Source organism: Thunnus albacares, chromosome 9, assembly GCF_914725855.1.
Source record: "Thunnus albacares chromosome 9, fThuAlb1.1, whole genome shotgun sequence".
NCBI lineage: Eukaryota > Metazoa > Chordata > Actinopteri > Scombriformes > Scombridae > Thunnus > Thunnus albacares.
In genome coordinates, this window is record NC_058114.1 from 32,398,938 (window position 1) to 32,422,293 (window position 23,356).

At 40.1% G+C, this 23,356-nt stretch overlaps 2 protein-coding genes across 11 annotated transcripts in view; one reads left to right on the forward strand and one right to left on the reverse strand.

The window, feature by feature from the left end:
* Positions 1-8,216, reverse strand: part of mcf2l2 (MCF.2 cell line derived transforming sequence-like 2) — a 156,543-nt gene extending 148,327 nt beyond the window's left edge. For 2 of the 9 annotated variants that reach the window (XM_044362745.1, XM_044362744.1), the window contains exon 1: positions 7,039-8,216. In XM_044362745.1, coding sequence (XP_044218680.1) covers positions 7,039-7,117 — 79 coding nt within the window. In that variant the 5' untranslated portion in view covers positions 7,118-8,216. Of the gene's footprint in view, positions 1-660; positions 749-1,158; positions 1,421-7,038 lie in introns of those variants that run through there. The other 7 variants (XM_044362750.1, XM_044362749.1, XM_044362751.1 and 4 more) reach the window with 6 other exon arrangements.
* A 1,093-nt stretch (positions 8,217-9,309) lies between these two features.
* Positions 9,310-16,945, forward strand: rfc4 (replication factor C (activator 1) 4). 2 transcript variants are annotated; one of them, XM_044362755.1, is made up of 11 exons: positions 9,310-9,496; positions 10,235-10,363; positions 11,219-11,297; positions 12,696-12,775; positions 12,998-13,117; positions 13,419-13,562; positions 13,666-13,786; positions 14,739-14,864; positions 14,961-15,041; positions 15,137-15,250; positions 16,499-16,945. In XM_044362755.1, the coding sequence occupies exons 2-11, from the start codon at positions 10,248-10,250 to the stop codon at positions 16,592-16,594; spliced, it is 1,077 nt and encodes a 358-aa protein (XP_044218690.1). In that variant the 5' UTR covers positions 9,310-9,496; positions 10,235-10,247; the 3' UTR covers positions 16,595-16,945. The 2 variants fall into 2 exon arrangements, with proteins under 2 accessions (XP_044218690.1, XP_044218692.1); XM_044362757.1 differs by having other exon boundaries at positions 10,240-10,363.
* Positions 16,946-23,356: the final 6,411 nt, after the last annotated feature.

Sequence of the window (23,356 nt, forward strand, 5' to 3'; positions counted from 1 at the left end):
CGGACCATTTCATTTGGTTGCCTGTCAATGGCATCATACCTCCTCTACCAAAGAGTAAACACGCACAAGATGCATACGGCGGCGCTGTGTTTGTCCGCTACAATGGCGTCTACCAAAGAGTAACTTACACACATACAAGATAGTACATCGGCGTTATGGTTGTTCCACAGAAACTGTTATAAATTGACTTTTATTCAGTTTAAAGCCACATTTTCATGATAAATTTAGGTCGCTTTTAACTATATCTTTTAGCCGGAAGAAGGATTTTAGTCATTGGACGTCTGGATCTTAAGTTATCAGAGAAATAAACTGGGCAAACGTTAGCAGCAGCTCGGCTAACAGCCCCTCCAGGAAGTCCGGTGGTCACCAAACATCGTCGGAGAAATATTGATTTTTTAGGTGAAACAGATTTAATTAGTATTTTTAACGATTTTAATCTGCGTGTACGTTTGTTTTTGGATAGGAGGAGACCTCTGCGGATAATTCGGCTCCCGGGAGAAACCTGCCGAACGTCTGGATCTTACGTTGTAAGAGAAATAAACCGAACAAGTGTTAGCAGTAGCTCGGCTAACAGCCCGTACCGGACGTCCGGTGGTCGCCGTACATCGTCGGAGAAACACTGATTTTTTTAGGTGAAACAGCTTTATTTAGTGTTTTTACCTGTAATCTCCAGGTCCGTTTGTTCTAGAGAGGAGGATGCCTCCGCGAGTATTTCGGCTCCCGGTAAAAACATCCCGAATGATTAACACTGCAGTAATCCTATCCCAGTGAAGCTGGTTATTAACGATGAAGACAACAACTCCCATGATCCCTTGCTACTTCACACCGTCATCACACTCCGTCTTTTGTTATTGTTTTGATTGAGAGACCCCTAGCGGCTGAAATTACATATTGTGCGTTTAAGGCTATATTTATACCAACTGAAATTAAGTGATGTCACCCATTGGTTAGTAAACCGCCGTTTTGTGGCCTCTGGTTAAGCGATTTGGAGCCAGAAGTGACCATATTTGGACGAGAGGGTGGAACTGACCATAGCGTTAGCTGCTAGCTAGCACGGTGCATTTACTTAATATATGGTTAACAGTGATAATGCTAATGCTAATGCCAATTTCCGCTAGCAAAAACAGGCCTAAAACCATTAAAACAAAATGTACTCACCGGAAAAACTGAACATTCGACTCCTTAGTGGGTCTTTTATCACAACCAAACGATGAAAAAGACTTATGGGTGACCAAAATTTTACAATTAGTCGCCGTTGTCGCCGTGGTAGCGACTTGTCAATCACAACGTAGCCACGCCCTAAAACATAGGCTGCTTCATCATCTATTTTATTCTAAAGGGGGCCATAATTTACTAAATGAACATCATGTTGCATTGAAGAAGATTTGATACTAGCGATTCATTAGGAAAGTGTTTAGTGAGGTAATAAATCAAGTGAAAAGTGAGGTAATTTTCTCATAGACTTCCATACAATCGGACTTCTCTTTGCAGCCAGTGGAGTTGCCCCCTGCTGGCCATTACAAAGAATGCAGGTTTGAGGCACCTGCGCATTGGCTTCACTTTTCAGACGGGGAGCCATCCGCTTCGTCAGTATTGATCAGCAATCCTACAGCCTCATGTCAAGGTCCCACTGTATCCTGTGTCTCCAAAAGTACAGCATTATGTGAAAAAAAATCATCAACCCTTACACTTATAGCGTCTGAGGATAGGAATTTCCCTAGGGACTCAAAGAGATATTGTCTTCCTTTGTGCTCTCATGGTTGCCTGGAGCAACGAAACATGACAACAGTCAGCATCCTCCCTCCTTGCAGCCTGACCTTTTTCACTGGAAACTCTGAAGGTCACTCATGCGGTCCCTGAAACACACCCTCCTTTGATAAACCACCAGCCAAGGAGGAGCTTGCAGACTGAACAGGGGGTTCGGTTCAAGGGAGCTTTAAATTGAACAAGAATATGATTGTCTGTCTCCGCAGCGAGCTCTTATCTGCAGGCCTAAGCACTAATCATCCTGACAGGACGCTTCAGTGGGACAGGAGCAGCCATTTTAGATCGGGAACACACAAAGCAGCACGTACAGTCATGAATTATGCATGATAGGAACACAGGCGTTACGGTAAATTACACATCTTAGTGCTGCTGTGATGTCATCAGCCACCAATAGGGGATCTCACTGTGAGTCATGTTGTTACGTGGTTTATCAGCAATGACAAAGAGGTGTGTCTGTGGGTGTTGGAGTATATTAATGATGTCATCATAAAAATACAAGGGACAGATTTCCTGTAATACATAAAAAATATGGAAAAAGATCAGTACCTATATTTTATTATATATTTATATTTTCTGCAAATTGTAATATAAATGTATGATGCGTGAATATACTGTATGTGTGTTCACATGTTTATCGTGTAAAACCAGTTTACATGTGAGAAACATTATTATGGTGGAAAATGCCTTTTTTTTAAATATCAGAATCACACCTAAAAAAAAAACTACGATGTGTAATGTGTCTGTAATTGTTGAATGTAATCTCCTCCTCATATCCTTACAATCCTAAATTCCCAAAACTGAGGACATGACCTCAGTGTCCTTAATGATAGCTATTACTCTGATACCGACGTGACATCCAAATGCACTTATTTCAGGGCATTCAAATAAATTCTTATTTCATACTTGGCCCACTGACTAAGCTAAAGGTCTAGAATTCCCTCGCCTTCATGATAAATTACACAATTCATTGTAAGAGCTCAGCAAACTTGGGCCCTGCGTAATTATTGTAGGGATAGTTCAAGCATACAGTTGGGATATGTGCTTATTTGCTTTCTTTCCCAGAGCAAGATGAGAAGAACACCAACATCATATCTGTTTGTCAAGTACAGAGCTGGAGACATGACATGGTTAGACTAACATGGCATAAAGACTAGAAGCAGGGAAGACAGCTAACCTGGCTCTGTCAAAAAAAAGAAGTGCCAACTGACACCTTTAAAGTTCATACAAAAGCTCCATACACAAACAGAAATGTGAAACCATAATTTCTTTGTTTATAGTCTTTATGCTAAGCTAAGCTAACCACGTCCTGGACTACAGAGGCCGTGCCACATCATGGCTCCACATCCATACTTAACGCCCAGATATAACACTGATAATCCGTAACTCAGAATGTTGTTTCAACAAGCTGCTCAGCACAAACACAGAGGTAATATCCAGCAGCTAATAAAGCATCTACTGTGATCTGCTGACTCCTGTTCTGTCTCACTCTTCCACACAAGCACGATGCGTGCAACAAAAATGATAACAGTTGAGTTGCAGAGCTTTACTTTTCCAACCTCACCATCATGTACAATGTGTCAACAGAAAGAGAGATGCGTGATATCCATGGCTGTCTGAGCAATATCTGTGTTGAGAGGTGTATAAATAAATGGATTCTTCGAACAGACAGTCATGATTTTATTGTTGAGTGTCCTTATCTCATTTGTTTTTCGTGATTTGTGTGGCTTGACTGCTGTAACACAGTTTCCCTTTGGGATTGAGATGAGAAGATATCTGTCAGTGCAGACATGGTTAGCCTCGCTAAGCATAAAGATTTGAAGCAGGGGGAAACAGCTAGCCTTGCTCTGTCCTAAGTTCAAAATTACATCTAACAACACCTGTAAAGCTCACTAATTAGCATTTATTTTGCTTGCTGAATATGTAAATAAATAGAAATGTAAGAACAATTGTAGTTTTAGAAGGCAGTAACATGCTGAAATGGTAAGACAAGTTATTAGTTAGCCTTGTAGGCTAATTATGCTAACTACCCTAGCTCAAACCTTTTAACAGTATTAATCTATCCATCCATCTATGTTGTTGCACAAAAGAACTATCAGGCTTTTGTAAATCAAATGAAAGATGTGCATTAAACAGTGTATTAAAATTTACCAGCCACAATTAAAGGGTAAATCAAGGTTTTCCTGTCAGTAAGCCACAGCTGAGTGAAACCAATGATTAGCTAAATGAAGCGTTTATAGTAAAATTATTAGATGCCTATATGCAATGTGACAGTCATTCAACATAAAGATTCCCATGATCAGCCACAGCAAGGAAAACTGAGGTCAACTTAGATCAATTATGTCCCATCATTTGAACCTTTGCTCCTCAGCTGTCTGTTCCGCGTGACGCTAATGAAGAGCCAACATGACAATCAGAGGACAGGCTATCTTCTGGACACAGCAATTAGAAAGAGGAGTTATTGTGATTTTAAAGTCAGTATGTGGAAGGAGGAATTCTATAAAGAAGATCCCATTGTAGTTCATAACCTGAAAGGATGCAAGTGTATGGTCAAAGTTGATAGCCATGCATGTACACTGTATGTGGTCATTTGATGTAACCAGTGCTGAAGCTGTGTTGTGCTCCTGCAGACAGCTGAGTGGTTCAAGCAGGAACAAGTGAGCTCCCTGCTGGTGAATGAACAACATGGAAAAGAGAATAACATAAAAAAGGGGAATACAAAGACTCATGAGTGTACATAAGGAATAATAGTCTTGTGACAATAGCAATGTGCAAAACTTCATGAAGTATGTTGAAATGCAAACTGCAAACCAGAAAGTTACTGGTTCCAAGTACAGCCCTGAGTCTGGTTTTTACCAGGAAATTATATTTACATGGAGCACAGAGTAAGCTCCCTGCATCATTCTGACATTTCTTCCAGATTTCTGATGATCTGTTTCAGTGCTGGTATGTCTTTGACCTCTCTACATACAGCCACTTTCTCTCAAACTTTCTCTAGGATGACCTATGATCTGATCTACAGCACCAGTCAAATGTTTGGACACATTTCCTCATTCAAGAGAATGGGAAGATGTGTCCAAACTTTTGACTGGTACTGTACATATTTCTGATCTGCCACCACTCTAATTAAAAACACATTAAACCTCACTGAACCACCAGTGAGTCATGAAAACTCTGATGCTGTGCAGCCAAACATTGTTCAAACCCACAAAGCTGTATTTATTTTAAATTCTAGTTTCCAAAGATAACAAATATTTAAACTGAACTTTTGGAGAAATGTGTATAGGACATCTACAATATCTATTTGTTGCAGTCATAAAAGCCTCGGTGATGTCTTTTTACTGATAGCTGATTCACAATATGTATGACTCTGTCAAACAGTGTGAACAAGATACATTTCTCCTCCCTCAAAACTGGGGGTAGGAAGCTACTTAAGAGGGGTAAAGGGAGAAAGTGTATGAGGTGATTTGGTTTGGTTCAGGCACAAATACTACTTGACTAATACTGCTAAGTCTATTGAGTACTGTAGCAGTTCTGGAAGTTTTGTTCATATCACATAATTGTCATCAGCTGTTGTTGTGGAACTGTAAATGCCCCCTTTTTTTTTTTTAAAATTTCTTGTAATATGGTAGAAAGCTCCAGAACAGGTACTACATTAAATGGACCTTGGTAAGATTATTTTGTCAACTGATGTTTCCATGATCAAGAATGAACCTTTATGATCAATTTTTAATCCAACATGGAGGAGTAGACTTTAAAGAGCTCAGAGAACAAAAAAACTTGCATGTCTGCATTTCCATGACGACTCCAACTGCAGAGTGAGATCAAAGCTCCAGTACAGGTCTGTGGTGAGAATATTTATTTTGTCAGCTATATAAATATTGATATGAAGATAAGTTGTGTATGTGTGTGTACTATAGATTTGGTGCAGATCAGTTATGTGTGCTCAGTGTAGTGTGTGGTATTGTAAGACTATAATACAATTGAGAAATACACATAAATCTCCACCCACATCCAGCGTTAAGGACACTTTGATACAGCTGCAAACATTTCTAGCAGCATCCTGCATGAGCCTGGTTCCCCAATAAATCAATTCAGGACCACTTGATTGGCGGAAGCCAGCTCAGTTTCCATAGAAACGCTCTGCACAAGCCTGCCTTCGCCCTCCCCTTCCTATGTGATGCAGAAAGTGCAGTGATGGAGGATGCCGTGCAATAGTCTCCAGCGTGGCACATTAACCTACTTCCCCACCAGCCGGGGAAAAAAAAAAAAAGACATACCCGGACGCAGAACAGGAGAGGAGGAGGAAAGAGGATGGAAGGACGAGGAAGGGAGGGAAGGAAAGGGAGAGGAAAGAATGGCGGAGAGGGAGATGGGCAGAAAGGATGGAGAAGGATGCGTGGGAGAGAAGGAGGGAACTGTGGAGATGCAGAGAAGAAGGAGAAGGGATAAAAAAAAAATGGAGTCAGGGAGGAAAGTGGAAAGAAAGAGGAGCAAAGAAGAGATGCAAGGTGGTGGCAAAAAAAAGGAGAGAGGGGGAGAAAAAAGGTGACAGGAGGATAGAAAATTGGTTATAGGTAGGATGTGATTGCAAATCTATGAAATGTTTAAATCTTTTAAATGAAAAATGGTGCTATTAATAGGATTGCTAGTCATTCACCAGCATAAACACATAATTACACTAATAAGTACTGAGAGCCATAATCGCATTAAAGATCTGTAAAGGATGCTTGCTAAAAAATCCTGGTCTCAGCAAATATTCACTCAAATTAATCAATCATCATCACAAATCTCATTAACAATTAATGTATGCTGCAAAATAGAGAATCACTCGACAATGTGAAATGCAATTAAATGACACCATTTTATCTGATACGAGCTGGAAAACCTCCAGAAAGAACCAACAGCGATCAAACTCAATGATTCCCCTCTTATTCCCTGATGACACACTTCTCCTCTGCCCATGTGCAGAGCATCCCTCTGCATCCCCCTTCACTCCGTGGTCCTGATGAGAGGATGGAGATCCCCTGCCTCTCTTTCATCTGATTCTCTTTTTTTTATTATTTTCAAGCAATTCAAATTTCTTCATTTAAAAGATACTGATAACACATCCTCCACCATGCACACAACTGGGAATATTCCAAGAGAAGAGGACTCTACCATGCATTTCCCCCCAAAGGAGACAGTCTTGAAAACGAAAGCTCTTCTTGCGTTAAGCATCTGAAGGTGTGAAAGATGAGAAAGTCGAATAAGAGGAGAAATGTGATGACTTACCGACATGTGTGATGACACACTGCACCCTCTGTAGCAGCTCCTGGACCGACATCTCGTCTTCTCTCAGCCAGCACAGCATCTCAGGGTGTGGGTCGCATCCACTCTCGTCTCCTCTCTCACGCCGCTCTCTCTCTCTCTCTCTCTCTGCTGCCACGCCTCCTTCTCCGCACCCTTCCTTCCCCGAAGATCTCCCCTCTTTTTGCTCCCTAATCCAATTCTCCCTCTCGGGTCTCCTTTTTCTTCCTCAGCCTTCCTTCCTCTCTGCTGCTTCTTGTTTCTAATTCTTCCTTCTATCTTTCCTTGATTTTTCTAATGTCGAGTCTCTCCTCTCCTTCATCACAGCTTCCCCAAAGCAAAACAATCACAAAGCCTAAGGATGATAATGATGGTGCCACTCCCATGCAAAACAGTGACTCTGTCAATAAAATGGTTAGCTCAGGCAGGCATTCAGTCAACCAGGTATAGATGATATGAAAAGATAATATAACAGGCAGAGGCTCAGTCTTTCAGTGAATAGTCAGTCACTCAGCTAGTCATGCAGTGAACAAAATAACAAGTTAATTTGTCTGCCAGCAGCCAGACAATAAACAGCATAGCCAGTCAGTCAATAAGTAAATAAAGGAGACAATTAGTTTGTCAACCTTCCAGTCAGCAAACTAGACAGTGGGTGAAAACGGAGCCCAAAAATCAGCAAAGAAAGGAGCCAGTTTGTCAGTAAATAGGTAACTCTGTGAGCAAAACAGCCAGTGAGTCATTAGGTAAAAAAAAAAAACAGCCTGTCAGTCAAGAAAACATCAGCCACCAGGACAGTTCAGTCCAGTTCATGATGCTGTCAGACAAATCCCAACAATTAAAAGAAGCCTCCAAGTCAAAACCACAACGATCCTCACAGCACAAAAAAGAAGAAGAAAAGGAATTCCAAAATTTTTCAGGACTCAGGTTGCCAAACCAACCAAGAACAAAAGAAAATATGCTCCTCCGGAAGTGGGTATAAAATTTTTGATTTATTATTTTTTTTCTGTGAGTCTAGTCCACCTACAGAATAGGATGCTCCTCAGGCTCTGGATGGGAAAACACTGCTGCTACTGCTTTGATGATGCTCTGTTTGCTCTAATAAAGAAGCTGAGTCACGAAGAGGGAAAACGAATCAGAGGGCTGCTATACCTGCCTGCAGGGCGGAGAGAGAGACACAGAAACAGAGAGGAGGGTGGATGGTGTGTGTGTGTGTGTGTCTGTGTATGTGTGGGGGTGGGGGGGTGGGTGGGGGTTAATAGGTCTGTGAGAGAAATCCTGGGCTGTCCATGGATTGGAGCTAATAGAATATTGTTTGATCCACAAACTGAAATATTCCCTGATTTTATTAGATATAGGGTATAGGGAGAGCAAATGATGAATAAAACACACTTAAATCAACATTATACACAATAGGCTATTCTGAGTCTGTTAAAAGACAATACCCTCGCTGATTTCACTCATAATTATCTCAAGCAAAACAAATCAATAGCCTCCACCCATCATTTGTCATTCATGCTCCTGGTGCCTGGGTTCATTCAGCGTTACCAGAGGCCGCTCCGCTGATCCTGCTCCACATTTTGATGAAAGCAAACAATTGCAGGCAGGGACATTCGCATCCCTCCATGAGCCTATGGCCCCTGGGACCGTGGAGATTGCCTAGGAGACAACCATTAGCCAGAGACATCTGCGCTCAGCCTCACCCCTGCCACTCACTTATCTTCACTCTGCCAGCCAATTACAGGCTCTGCTGAAGGCTTTCAGACAACAGAAACATGCAGCATCAATGGCATGGCAGCTGCTAGACAAAGCTGAGTGTAATCCTGGGCAATGTGTGATGCATGCAGTGTGTTCATTCATTCATTCAAGAACTTTTGTTGTTTTGTGTGAACATTTTTGACTTAGTAACAGTGAATTTTGCTCTTCGTAGATTGCAATTTCAAAAATAGGTGGCAAAATGCTGATGATTAATTTAATTTTTATCACTATCATATAAGCAAACAGTTGAAAAAATACTGTGCACTGACAAAGCAGACTTTTATCACATTATAAAAAAATTCCCATCATCATCTACTTCAATATAAACTGGAAAGCTGAAACAATAAATTCCTAGGCATCATAGCCGGAGAGGAGAGGAAAGGAGAGGAGAGGAGAAACAGAAAAGAAAGAAGGATGGGAGGAGACGTAAGCGACAAAAGGAGGGGCAGGACTTACTCCAGCATCCGCAACATCGGATTGGATACCACGAAATGACGTCGGCGGAAGTTAACTTCACCAGAGCGGGAAAACAGCCTGCTGCTAATACACATGTCAACAACAGCACTGTGTCTGGTCCTGAAACTGTTGGATAATACAAGCAATATCATAGTTGGGGCCGTCGCATACAGCGACTCCGACTGCGGGATATTTAGGACATAGCTTGGCTTAACAGCGGCTGTTACATCAGGTAAGCGACATGCGTCTGTCTGCAAAATTAAGAGCTAACAACTGTCACGGTTAGCTAACTTAATAATAAACAGGCTAGCGGCTGTGATACACTTGCTGTTTCAGCTAAGTAAGCTTATTATTGTTAGCGTGCTCGTTACTATCAAACTAAGCCACAGTTGATTCCCTCGCAAGTAAGTTAAGATTTCTTATGACAACAATCGCCAGTCTCTTCTCTGTACTAACTTCAGAAACGCATTTTCATTCGTCTCACAACTAACATTAACATGGCTGCACACCTTGGAGTAAATTAACGTAATATTATTTAAAACTCCATCAACTCCGCTCTTCGGTGTCAACCATTAACGTTATTGTTTGGCTAAATAGCTAACGTTAGCATGTTGATTCGTTAAAGTTAACCCTAAAGCTAATGTTGAATGAATACAATAGAGCTAACCTACATCATTCTGACGTAACAATGTGACAAAAAACATATATGCTGATACTTTATTGTAAGAAACTAACTATACTGATGCTATAACGCTAACGTTATTTGGAGACAAGCGACACTTCATGAAATTAACGCTTTTTTGGAATGCAGTTGACGTCACTTACGCATCCAAGGTCACGTATTTACGTTGTTCCTAATCTTTGTAATTTGGCATTTTGACTGTAGTCTCTCAACTAAGGTAATTTTGATGTAATGTGTGTATCTGTGTCTCATCTGCATGTTTGTTTGTCCCTGGCTGCCTTTACTTGGGGCAGGAGGAATCATGCACGCCTTTTTGAAAGGAGCAACTGTTCAGACCACCAGAACTCAGAAAGACAAGACAGCAGCAGGGCCCAGCACAGAGAAGAAAGCCAGGCCTATCCCATGGGTAGAAAAATAGTAAGTGTGAACCACAAAGATGTACTGTTAGTAAGCCAACATGCTAGACACATTTTGTACATTTCATTTCATTCTCTTCAATTTAAAATTAAAAATTTAAACCTGTAGCAGCTCTTCTCAATTAGAATAATATATTTTACATATTTATTGTAAATTTCTTTCTTTCTTTTATATATTATTTAGGATTATTTAATTTTGTGTATATTTTGACTGTTAGGCCACATTCAGACCAAATCCGGCAATGCGTGAAAAACAGCAGTCTTCCCATTCATTTGAATGGGGGCAGTGTGTTTATGCTGTGAGGGTGGGACCACATATAGCTGAGCAAGAAAACGCAGCGGTCGTCCGGCAAAAAAGTTGAACCAGGCTGAACTTTTGCTGGAACGCAACATGATACGATATCCGACAAGCACGCCATGTTGGCCAATCAAGTAAGCGGGCGATCAGAGCAAAGAACGGGAAGAAGAACCTTGTTTACCATGTAGAACTGTAGCATTACACTGTTTACTGAGGAACTGTGGAGGTGGAAGAGAGACTCATCACCACCGTGATGATCTTTCCAGGGCTGTACTACCCCGCCGTTAGGGAGTACAAAGACATAAATCGCCATGCACTCGCTTGGTGTTGTATCGGGCTAAAGGTCGTGATTTCTGTTTAGTATTTCTATTTGTGCTATGATCAGATACATCACACAAATGGGCCGTGTAGTGACAAGCTCACACCCTTGCATGGCAGTGCTGCATTGCCGGATTTAGTCTGAACGTGGACCTTATGCACCACAACACCAAGGCAAATTTCTTGTACGTGCCAACCTGCTTGGCAGTGAACCCGGTTCTGTGTTTGTGTAAATCTCAGCAGGCCAAAGTGTGTGGATGAGGTGGCCTTTCAGGAAGAGGTGGTAGCAGTGCTGAAGAAGTCACTGGAAGGAGCAGATGTAAGTATCAGGCTCTCATCATGATAGCTCTTACACGGTGTCAGTATTTTACAGCCAACACTCTGTATCCCAGGTGCTAACTTTGTGTATCATCTATCCAGTAGCAAAGCATCATTTATAGAGCTGTGACGACCAACTCTCACACATCTTTTAAATCCGTCGTCACGGCTATGACCAGGAACCAAAACTGATAACACTATATACACGACTAGAGCTGTCAGACCATACAGCTCAATGAACTTTATATGATGATTTTCTAATACAATGCTTTTAAATGTAAAGATACTCACTTATCCCTACCAGATGGTTTCATAGTGACATGTGCCTCTGAAATCTCTGTAGCCTGAAAGTTATTCTGATCATAATTATAATGAGCTAAATTGTTTGACATATTTTGTAAAATTGACACAAAATAATAATTTTAATTCCTTTAGGTTAGCAGTGTTTCTTATGGTATGTTTACTCTTTAGAATTTAGAGTTGAATGAACTATCATATTTATTGATAATATGGTAATTTATGTTAATGAAGGAACATGTCAGGCAGTACAACAGTGTGGCACATTGATGTGTTTTTAAAAGTTTGTCGACATCAATGGAGCTCAATGACACAGAGGAATAAGATATATCAGGCTTAGATACACACACACACAATACTTGTTAGTAGATCACTTGGCTCTGCACATGAGATTTGTTGACATTAAGAAAATATAGAAAATCACCAGTTATATTCTTTAAATCTGAGCTCAAGACGTGCAAAAAAAAAAAAAAGCATGATATTTGCAATCACAACTAGCTTGGAAACGAACCATTGTCTAACATGTTGTCACTTCCTACCTTGTTGCTTTAATATGACACATTCAAGGGACATAGCATTTTAAGTCAAGGTAATTTAATCCCTTGTGCTGATGGTCAAACTCCTGGAGAGGATGTGGAGTTGTCTGAATTGCTGACAGGGTGGTGGATGTGGTTTGAGGAGCTTATCCAAATCGAGGGTCAAAGGATGGGTGTTGTAAACTGGGCAGATTGTAAAATCCTTTGAGGCAAATTTCTGATTTGTGATATTGGGCTATATTAATAAAACTGACTTGACTTGACATGTAACTTTGAAGATATTTCTTAATCTGACAAAGTACTGTGATGGTTTTTGGGTTTTTTAACATATATTTATGTATTTGTTTTTCTTCCTTTCTGCACCTCCTTAGAGAAAAATTAACTTAACATTCTTAACAACAATATAGCTATAAAACAATAATGTTGCAACAATATAAAGACAACACTTACCAAACCAGTACACGAACAAAGACAAACATCAACATCAAAAAAACATGCAGTCTTTCCACATCGTCCCACAAAGCAAGAGAGGCTGAGTCTCAACAACGTTTGTGTTTCAATTTAAGCTTCCCAACTTGCTCTTCTACGGCCCTCCCGGTACAGGAAAGACCTCCACCATCTTAGCCGCTGCCAGAGAACTTTACGGGTAAGTTGATGACGTTGTGGGTAAGAAGCAGACATTTCAACTGCTTGCATTTCCACAGACTTCTGTCAGTTACCCTCTTTTTTTTTTGTTTGTTTGTTTGTTTTTAATTCGATCATTCTCCTGTTTTCTATTCATGGATTCGCCTCTTGCATAAACCCCGTCGTCCTCCTCCTCCTCCTCCTCCTCCTCCTCCTCCTCCTTCACTTTCACTCTCTCCTCTAGTCCAGAGCTGTACAGGCAGAGGGTGCTGGAGCTCAACGCCTCCGATGAACGAGGCATCCAGGTCGTCAGGGAGAAGGTCAAGAACTTTGCTCAGCTCACTGTGGCCGGGACTCGCTCAGAGTGAGTCAATATAGAGTCCACATGTTCATGTTCTAATAGAGGGCAGTTTTCCTGATTGTTGCTCTGTCTGTAACAACCATCTGAACTCAAAGGGGACATAACGTGATTTTCTGTCATTTATATACTAATAATAACGTCAGATGTCTATGTTAAATATCATGTAAAGATATTCCAGTCGAGCCCCAGAATAAAAATATGAACCCGGAAAAGTCCTGAACATATTCTCTTTAAAACCCTTCATTTGTCTGGAAGAATTGATTCCGGCGTATATTCCAGTGGCTGTGTTGTGCTGTGTATGTAGTGGGAAGCCATGTCCTCCTTTCAAGATCATCATCCTGGATGAGGCGGACTCCATGACAGGACCAGCTCAGGCCTCTCTCAGACGGATCATGGAGAAGGAGTCCCGCACCACTCGCTTCTGTCTCATCTGTAACTACATCAGCAGGTCAGGCTGACTGATCACACTCATCAACACACAAAAAAAAAAACACACACTCTGTTTCACCAATACTGAATCTGGTGTGTGTGTGTGTATGTCTGTCTTGTAGGATCATCGAGCCCCTGACCTCCAGATGTTCCAAGTTTCGCTTCAAGCCTCTAGCCAATCAAATCCAAGAGGAGCGTCTGCTGGATATTTGTGAGAAGGAGAAGCTCAAGTACACGAAAGAGGTAAAAGCCACGGAATACGATGGTGTTGTTGCAATGTTGACCTGTAGGGAGTGAAGAATTTTAGAATTACGGCTGAAATACACCAAGCACAGACAGGACATGTCACATAGGTGAGGCGGAGCAGAGTTTTTTTTAACCTGCTGCACAGAGTCTGTCTTTGTAACATGTGGTTGCATGCCAGCCATTGAGTGATAATGCAATCGGTTATACAGGGTTTGGAAGCGTAGGCTGTAGGTGTTTCTATCAGCCACCACATAAAGAAAACAACTACATGCATAATTAGCACAATTCAGCTTTTTATTGCCAATGCATTTGCTAACATCCTAAATATTTTTTCCTTTGTTTATATAAGATATTTGTGGATTCATTGCAAAAAATCCATTAAGTTTTAAATAAACAAAACAAAGTAGGGCAACAATGATTATTTTTATTGTTATTAATCAGCTGGTTATTTTCTTGATTTTTATCAGAATAACAGTCCAAAACCCAAATACACTCACAGAGCAATTTATTAGGAACACCTGTACATCTGTGTCAGAAAGGTGATAATTCTACTTTGTTTATTATTGGAGTCATAGTATGTGGTGGTGTAATGGACTGCATTATATAGACTATATAGTGTAATATATTGTCTAACTAAACCAACCAAACACTAAACCTGCACCTTTTAAGAGAGGTAAATAATAAATAAAAACTTTTAAAACATGCCCATCTGGTTTCAAGTGCATCCTGTCTAGTTCAGTTGACTTAATCTCTTTAGTGCAATGAACCAGTGTTGGGGAAAGTTGTTCTACAGCTGACACCTTTTCTACATTGGATACATTTCAGTCACACTTTTCAGCTGTCTTAACGTATGTCTGATGAAACATTTTGAACCAGTGCTGCTACAGAGTAACTGCTCCGGCTTCATGCATGCAGCTGTAACCCGAAGAATCTTTTTTCTTTCTCCCAGAGTATAGCAGCGTTGGTGAAGGTGTCTGAAGGAGACCTGCGGAAAGCCATCACCTTCCTCCAGAGCGCCGCCCGCCTCACCGTTGACAAGGAGATCTCAGAGCACGCCGTCATCGAAATAGCTGGGGTGAGACGTACTCCTTTTTGTGCTGATGACGGATGCTATCAACTACGGTCCAGACAAAGATCCTGTACACTTTACCTGACTGAATGACTCTTACAGGTCGTCCCTCCCAAGATGATTGACAGCTTGCTGAACGTCTGCTTTAAAGGAACGTTTGAGAAGCTAGAGGTTGCAGTCAGGGTAGGTACTCAGACATGACCGTGATTTATCCCTGTGTTTGTTACACATCAAAGAGTTCTGCCTCACTCTCTGCACATCTGAATCTCTTCTGTCAGAAAATGGTGGATGAAGGCTACGCAGCCACACAGATCCTGAGTCAGCTCCATGAGTCTATAATAGAGCAGGACCTGAATGACAAGCAGAAGTCAGCCATCACAGAAAAAATGGCGGTAAGTGACCTGATGCAGTATTGACATGCTACAAGTTAACTGAGGATTATTTGTTTGTTTGTTTGTTTGTTTTTTTTGTATTGTAATGTGACTCAACTCATCAATATCATATTTGGAGCAGCCACTTGTTGCTGTACAGATACTCATCCAGTGTTGCAGCTATAAAAAAAGAGAAGAGAAAAAAGTGGATATTGTAGATATGAAGATTTGTGGGGATAAAATATAATGTGATTGTACCTTTTTAAAATGGCTATTTTATCATATGATTGATCAAGCTGCTCTGCCCACAGGCTGCAGAAGAAGTGTTTTGGACATTGTAAAGGGGAAAATGTACATCCAAAGATACTGAGCAAAAAGTCATAATATTACAAGAATAGCCTATAATTAGTCTTTTGCAAGAAAAAGTAATGAGTATTTTATACAGTAGATGGACTATCAGGAGATGCTAAAACATGCACATATAATCTCATCAACCCAATCTAATCGTAACACATTGTTCAACATTTAGTTCTTGAAACATAACAAACCTTTTCTTTAAATACAATGACTATGTTTTTTTAAAATTATTACTTTATTCTTGATTTTTTTTTTCTTTTCTTGAAATTCTAACTAAATTAACTCCTCTTACAGTGACACTATTACTCCACTGCACATAGAAAACATCCAGATGTTTCAGTTGGCTTTTCAATTCATAATTTCACTACATGAAAGAAAGCCAAAATTGTGGATATTTTAGGATATAGGATATTTTATTTTTTATGCGTCCATATATTTAAAATAGATCATAAAAACCATTGTATACTATTTTTTTCATTGTTCGGTTATTTTTCTTCAAATTAAAATGTGTCTGCTCATTTTACATAACTGCACTTTTGCACATTAGTCTTTTATTATGTGAAGTCAGAAGACTGTGGCCTTAAACATCAGGTGTACAGTATGTTAAACTCCACACACAGTGCCCTCTAGTGGCCATTAGTTGATTTCTGCAAGTCACAGCAGCAGTTCAAGCTGCAGCTGAGCATCAAACACAGCACAGCTTCTGGGTACAAAATGCTTGGGTTCAAGAGTTGTGATTCATTGAAGACAATACAGGTTTGATTTCATTTTCCATATCTTGTAAACTGAAGCTTAGCTGATAGAATAGCAACAGCACAAGTTTCTTTTGTCCTTAGTTCTTTTTAAAGTTAAGTTTTTGGAGACCACTACCTTTATAAATCTTCACTTTGTGCTTGTGTTTTGTTGCTTCAGGTGGTGGATAAGTGCCTGGCCGACGGTGCAGATGAGTACTTGCAGATGTTGAGTCTGTGTTCAGTCATCATGCAGCAGGCCTCCCAGAACAACTGAAACTCCACAGCAGCATCTCCTCTCCAGAGAGAGTACTCCTCCGGCAGGACCAACAGCACTTCACTCACATTCAGCCGAGTTTGTTCAGTTGAAGGTGGAGATGTCACTTTGCTGGTGGAATACCAGTTGATGTTCGCTGTCATAGACCAGACCTGTGAAAGGATTTCCCTCTGTACTCAATCAGAGAGTCTTCTCCCACTGAGATGAGCACTTCATATGCAACAAACCTCAGTTGGTGTCAAACCACCCATCAGAAGTCTCTTTCTTCCTTGTCATTCATGTAATCACTGGCCAATAGAACTTTGTATACTTATTTTGCATTTTGGAAAGTAATAAATAGTTGTTTTTTCATTCCAGTGTTTATTTCTTTGAAGTCATTACTCATAATTAGGGCATAGGCTAAATCCACAGCACGAGTAATTCAAAAAATGCAAATGTATCATCTAACAGAGTCCTTCAAGATGTTGAAGCTCATCATATGGTTTTCAAAGTCCCAAAACTATCACCACTTCAGCATCTTGAGTATGCTTTGATATTTGCTCCACAAGTATCCCTCCTCCAGGCATCAGATTTACACAAGGACTACATTAATGTTAATCCTTTATTAAGTTTAACTATGTGAAAATTACTTTCTCCTGCCATGCACATCTTGGGACAATTTGCTTTTATTTCTGTCTTAATACAAAGTCAGTTCATTTAATGAGCAAACGACTTGGAAATTAAATTAAGTTAGTAGTCACAATTATATTAATAAATACAGAGACCCTCAGCAGAATAAACAGTCAATGTCCAACAAAGAGGTATAAACTGGGTCTCGCTTCAGACCCACTACCAACGTAACCACTCACCAGTCCTTCACACATTTAGTGGTGTAAACTGAAGTACTTCACCTGTTTATATTGCTATAAGTATATATCATGTTATTTAATAATAGCAGCAGCACCAACAGTTATCATGACATTGCATTACAGTGAATATTATCGGAAGATGATACTCTTCAGTTGGACCCCATGTTTCAATGAAGTCTTGTAATCTACCTTGCCAGGTAAAAGATTTTTTCCAAATTGATCACATGATTGATCGAGTCTTTACAGGTTGGTATAATGGAGTTAACTCAACCCAGTTGGTCATGATAATGTTTTGTGTTACCATTATTACAACGGCTTTCTGTAAGTAGGGGAAACAATAACAGTAACACGACAACCAAGATTCAAACAGTCTAAGTAGAGAAGATGAAGAATACCATTTATTAATAACTATAATATTTACAATTACACAAAGGCTGTCAAAACGGGGGAAGATGGGGCAAAAGTAGAGGTGCCGAAGTAAAGTAAATCAATAGAACAAAACTTGGCCTAAAAATTATATCTGAAAACAAAACAAAAACAGAAGACCTAACTTGCCAGTGAAATGTCAGTGAAAGTGTAAATGGTACCTAAACTTACCTAATGTCCCTAACCTCCCACTACATACCTTTTATTGTCTTGTAACAACAGCTCATATGGACAAGTCAAGACCAGAGAATAAAATGGCCACACTTCTTCTTTGGGTTGGCAACCAGCTTATAGGTGCATTACCAACACCTACTGGACTGGAATGTAGAACAGTAGATAAGCAGAAACAAAAAAGATTCTCTTTACTAGACAGTTTAAAAAAAAAATGAAAATTTTCAAACAAGATATCCTTATTGGTTGATACTAGCAAGTGTTTACAGACTCTCTGCAATTATTACATTGAATTGGTTGTTTTCTTCCACCTATTGGAGTGCTAATAGTATTCTTAATAATTTGACTAATTATACTGACAGATGGTCTGTCATTCTCTTTATAACAGCTACCTTACATTGTTGGACGAAAAATGTTGAACCTGTGTGTGAATATGAATACTTTTTCCAGAAAATTTTGATCAACATAATTTTGTACTATTGGCCATGCCGGTACCAGTTTAGGCTTTTGATTTGTTTTTTTGCTGTAGATTTATATCTATTGAAGGCATAATGAATCTCCAGAGAGGGCCTCACTCTTGAGTTCTGCTCTTTTGTAAAGGGCTCTGGATAATGAAATGGAACCAATGAGTTCCATTGGACCATCAGCTGACTGGCAGGACTGGAAAGGATTACAAAGGAAGAAAATCAGCACAGATTTTGAATCCTATAGAGCTGGTTGATTTTCAGTATTGTCGGTGATAAATCGCTAGCCCATGCCCACAGGACATGGATGGGGGTGGGAGTGGGAAAGAATGGAACGTAGTTAGCAGGAATAGACCTAAAAGAGAAGACTGTGACAAAGGGGGAGAGAACTCCCAAGATGATTAACATCCATCTACATAATGTTTTAGATTATGAAATTAATTTATATATTGTTACGACCCCTCCCTTTCTGCCTGTAGTGGTTTGATTGGCCACTTCCTGCAGGAGCTGGAAGTCAGGGTGGGTTGTTTAGGTAATGCAGTGACACCTGGGTAGGCCTCCACCAAGGCTATAAATGCCAGTCTGATCTCATTGTCTTTCTCTCTCTCTCTCCTAGGCTCCATATCTCTCTTGGTTTTGGCTTTGTTTTGGCTTTTGTTTTCCTGCATTTAACAGTAGCATACACACACCCACACACACCTCACACATTCCATTCACTACCGATGCAGTTACTCTCCACATCTCATGCCTTTTGTAAATTTTTTTGCTCTGTTTTGCTTACAACTCTCTCCATGTGCTTGAGTCCAAGATGGATTGAGTAATGTGAACTATACTTCTTAATTTGTGGTCACATGATTACTTTTGTTTATGGTTACCTAGATAAAGGGAGTGGCTCATTTTACCCACTGGCTCTGTTTACCCCGTTCTCCCCTGTGTATGAGGTTTAAGTAGTAGATGAACAGGGCTGTATTAAGCATATCTTTGTATGGTTTAAGGTATAGTCCAGTCTATCTGTGGTTTGACCCAGGGAAAATTGCAATAGTAATCATTCAAGGTTTTAAGTGATCCTTAGAGACATCCAAATATCATATTAAAAGTATACTAGTATATTATATATACTTAGGGGATCCAGATAAATTCAGGGGTTGAAATTTGGGGCCTTCATGTCACAGTGTATCTCTGATTCTGAATTTGCTATTTTCATGTAATTTATGTCTATACATTGGTTTTCTAGGGTGTTCTTTCACATACAACCATCAGATATGACCTGTTCTGAATTTATATGTGCACTTTGGGGGTACCCTCATACCCTTATATTATCATTGAATTTTCTGCACATCCAAATTTGTCTTGGGGGGGGGGGGGGGGGGGGGGTGATTAGCAGCCACTCATCTCTCCGTTCTCTGTGTCTCTGTTTAGGGTCGTCAGGTTAGGCTAACCCATTGTTGCTAACTTCGGAGCTAACCTCCTTCATTTTCCAGCACTTGGGGAAACGACAGACGTGACTTTTTTGGTCTTGACAAGCTGCAGCATTTATTAACTGACACACTGTAGTCTGTACTGTACATTTACTGCCAGATTGACAACTTACTGCTAAACTTTTCCTCTGCTCCGCTCGCAATCACCGTCACTTTTCTGACCTTCACTCTCTCGCATAACCACTCACTCACTTATGCACTGTCCTATTCCTTAAAAAGCAGCTACGCTATCTGGAGTTTCCCAGGCAACGACACAGACGTCAGCTAGTAAATCACAGCTTTATATGGACAGATATGTGTGGACAGCTGCATCATGTTCCACTAAGCAAGCATGATTGTCACAGACATGCGCCTACTGTCCATGGTGGAGGATGATGGCTTTAAAGCGATGATTTCCACTTTCATCCCCAAGTACAAGCACCCTTCAAGACCCCTGTTCACAAAAAAGATAAGAGAAAAAGTTATGAAGGTATCAAAGGCAAGTTGAGGAAAGCCCTGCAGGAGACTGACAGCATTGCACAACTGATATTTGGACCAGCATTGCAACAGAGGCTTATCTGGGGGTGACGTGTCACTATCTTTTTATTGGGAAATGGTGTCCCACTGCCCCACACGGTTGCAAATATTGCAGAGTGGATTGAGGATGTAACCGCCAAATTCGACATTCCACCAGAGAAAATCAATGCTGTTGTTTACGACAACGGTGCTAATGTCATAGCAACAGCGAAGATTTTGAAAGAAAGGCATGGATGGGCAACAGTACGATGTGCAGGGCACACTCTCAACTTGGTTGTACAAAGCTCTCTAAAGATCTACCAAGCTTTCTCCAAGTGTGTGGCTGCCTTGAGATGCCTTGTTGAACATTTTAAGAAGACTGAACTGGCATGCACCAAGTTGAAGAAGCAGAAGCAAATGGGCGCCGAGACAAACATGCTGGTGCAAGATGTATGTACACGCTGGAACAGCACCTGTCAGATGTTGTCCAGGCTGCTAGAACAAAGATGGCCAGTGACTGCTACACTCTCTTACCAAGCAGTGACTCAGAGAGGGAAACACTACATTGATCTCAAGCCTGAACAGTGGAACCTGATTGAGGAGCTGAGCCAGGTCCTTGAACCCTTTGAAAAAGCTACAGTGTTTCTGAGCGGACAGCAATATGTTACACTCTCTGCACTTCCACAGCTAGTGCACAAACTTAAGAGCAACATACAGAGTCCAGATCTTGATACTGCAGCGCTGAGGTCATTCCATGCTCATGTGACAGAACAGATCACAGCAAGATGGCAAGGACTGAGTTTACACCTGAATGTCCAAACATCACCCTGCTTGCTGCTGCTCTGGATCCCAGGTTTCAAAAACTGAAGTTCTAGCCTGCTGACCAAGTATTCAAGGTCCAAAGCATAGTACAAACTATGGCAAATGAGGCAGCCCGCTGCAAGTGAAAATGGAGCATCCATTATTTCGTTGTCACAACTATTCCACAGATCTTGGTGTATTTCGGAGAACAAGACGTCCAAGACGGAGAATCCACTATCATGGTAGAAAATGAATGCAGCACGCTATCCAACACTGGCAAAGCTGGCAAAGACCTTGCGGTGTAGTCCGGCCACATTCGTGCCATCAGAGCATCTGTTTTCAGCAGCAGGAAACATTGCTTCAAAGCGCAGGGCAAGCCATAGTTCTGAGCGTGTTGACATGCTCGCCTTTCTTCATTGCAATCACGTGCTCCTTTAAAGACTTACACACACACATGTCGAGAGAGAGACATTTAAGGAGGTATAGCCTATTCTCATGAATATATTGGCTTAAAGCACTCAACAAAAATGTGTGAAACTATGCATGCATGGACTCTTGTTCCAAGTTCCTGTCCATGCGTCCGTAAAGGCTTATTTATTTATTTTGATGTATGCCTTAGTTTTGATAGTTTTTTAAAAAAGTAATTAGAAAGTAATTTATTGTTATTTGTTTTTGTATCTCAGAAAATGCTTTCTTTAAAACCCAGAATGTATGGCACTCAAATGCACTTAATTCATTTCAGTCAACTTTATTGTCATTGTTCACAGTACAAGTACAGACAGAGAAAAAATGGGTTATAATTAAATGTTTATTTTTGATAGAAAATATTTTAGTATGTATTGCATAATATGCATTTAAAAAATAAAAATGTTGATTTTTCTGAAAAAGGAAACCAATTAGTTGTTCATTTTAAGAGACCTGTCTTATTTCCTCTTGTATATTTACTATTGTTCTGTAATTAAGCAAAATTCTGTTTTATCCAATTACTCGATTCATCGATGGAATTTTTGGTAGAATAATCAATTACTAAAATATTTGATAGCTCCAGCCCTAGCTGTGACTCTGCTCACAAACACTCTCAGCCTGCTATCTAAGGAATACTACATTGCATTGCCAGTTAAATTTTTAAAATTTTAATGCTCAAATTTAGCATGCAGGCTGTAGCACTGATCACTCAGACTCAAGCCTTTTTTTTAAACATTTTTAAATTTGTTGATGGACCTTCCACACATTGCTTCTTAAATGGTCAGGAGTGGTAATATCTGTGGTAATCTTAAACGTGAGATTGTAATTCAGATAGAGTCAGACTCAGAAAACTTTATTGACTAGACTACAGTGCTCCTCTCAGTCATTTGTCATTCTGGCGGGACAGGCTTTGGAGCAAAGCACACTGCTTGTGCTTCAAGATGTTTTTTTATCTTTGACATTAACTACCCCAAGCAATGTGCTCCTGCATGGGACTTCATCCATAAAATGGTCTATGAAAGGGGAGGAAATGAGTCCACAACTGTGAAATTTCTACATACAGCAAGTAGAGACTAGAGGACTTGATCTTTTTTTTGCTGCTGCCCATTGGCTCAGACTAGTTCTACGTATCTCTGGTTACTGGCGTTTAATAATGCCCACTTAAAAGTCAAAAACAATTTTTTTTTTGTTTGTTTTGACAGTAATGGTTATGTGCATGTTGTCATGTAGAAATGCTGTTGTTGATTCAAGTGTTATAGAGTTTATGAACTGAAAACAGTCATGAATTTCTTATGGCTTTTTGAAAAATAAATGTTTCTAAAATTCCAACATTGTTTAAAAGTGTGTTATTTATTGCATATATGTATGACTACCATACATGGATGTAATTTGTAATAGGCCAGTATATCAAAGTAATTTAACTGTTAACCAGACATGTAGTCTATTGAAATGATTTTTTTTACAGATTTTACTGTAATGAAACATGAAAATAATAATAACCAATTTACGAGGTAGAATGAACCCAACATTCTAGTTAATATGAACCAGCATTTGGATTGAATATTCAACACATCTTGCTGGGTTAAATTAACTCAGTGTGTGGTTGGTCCAATA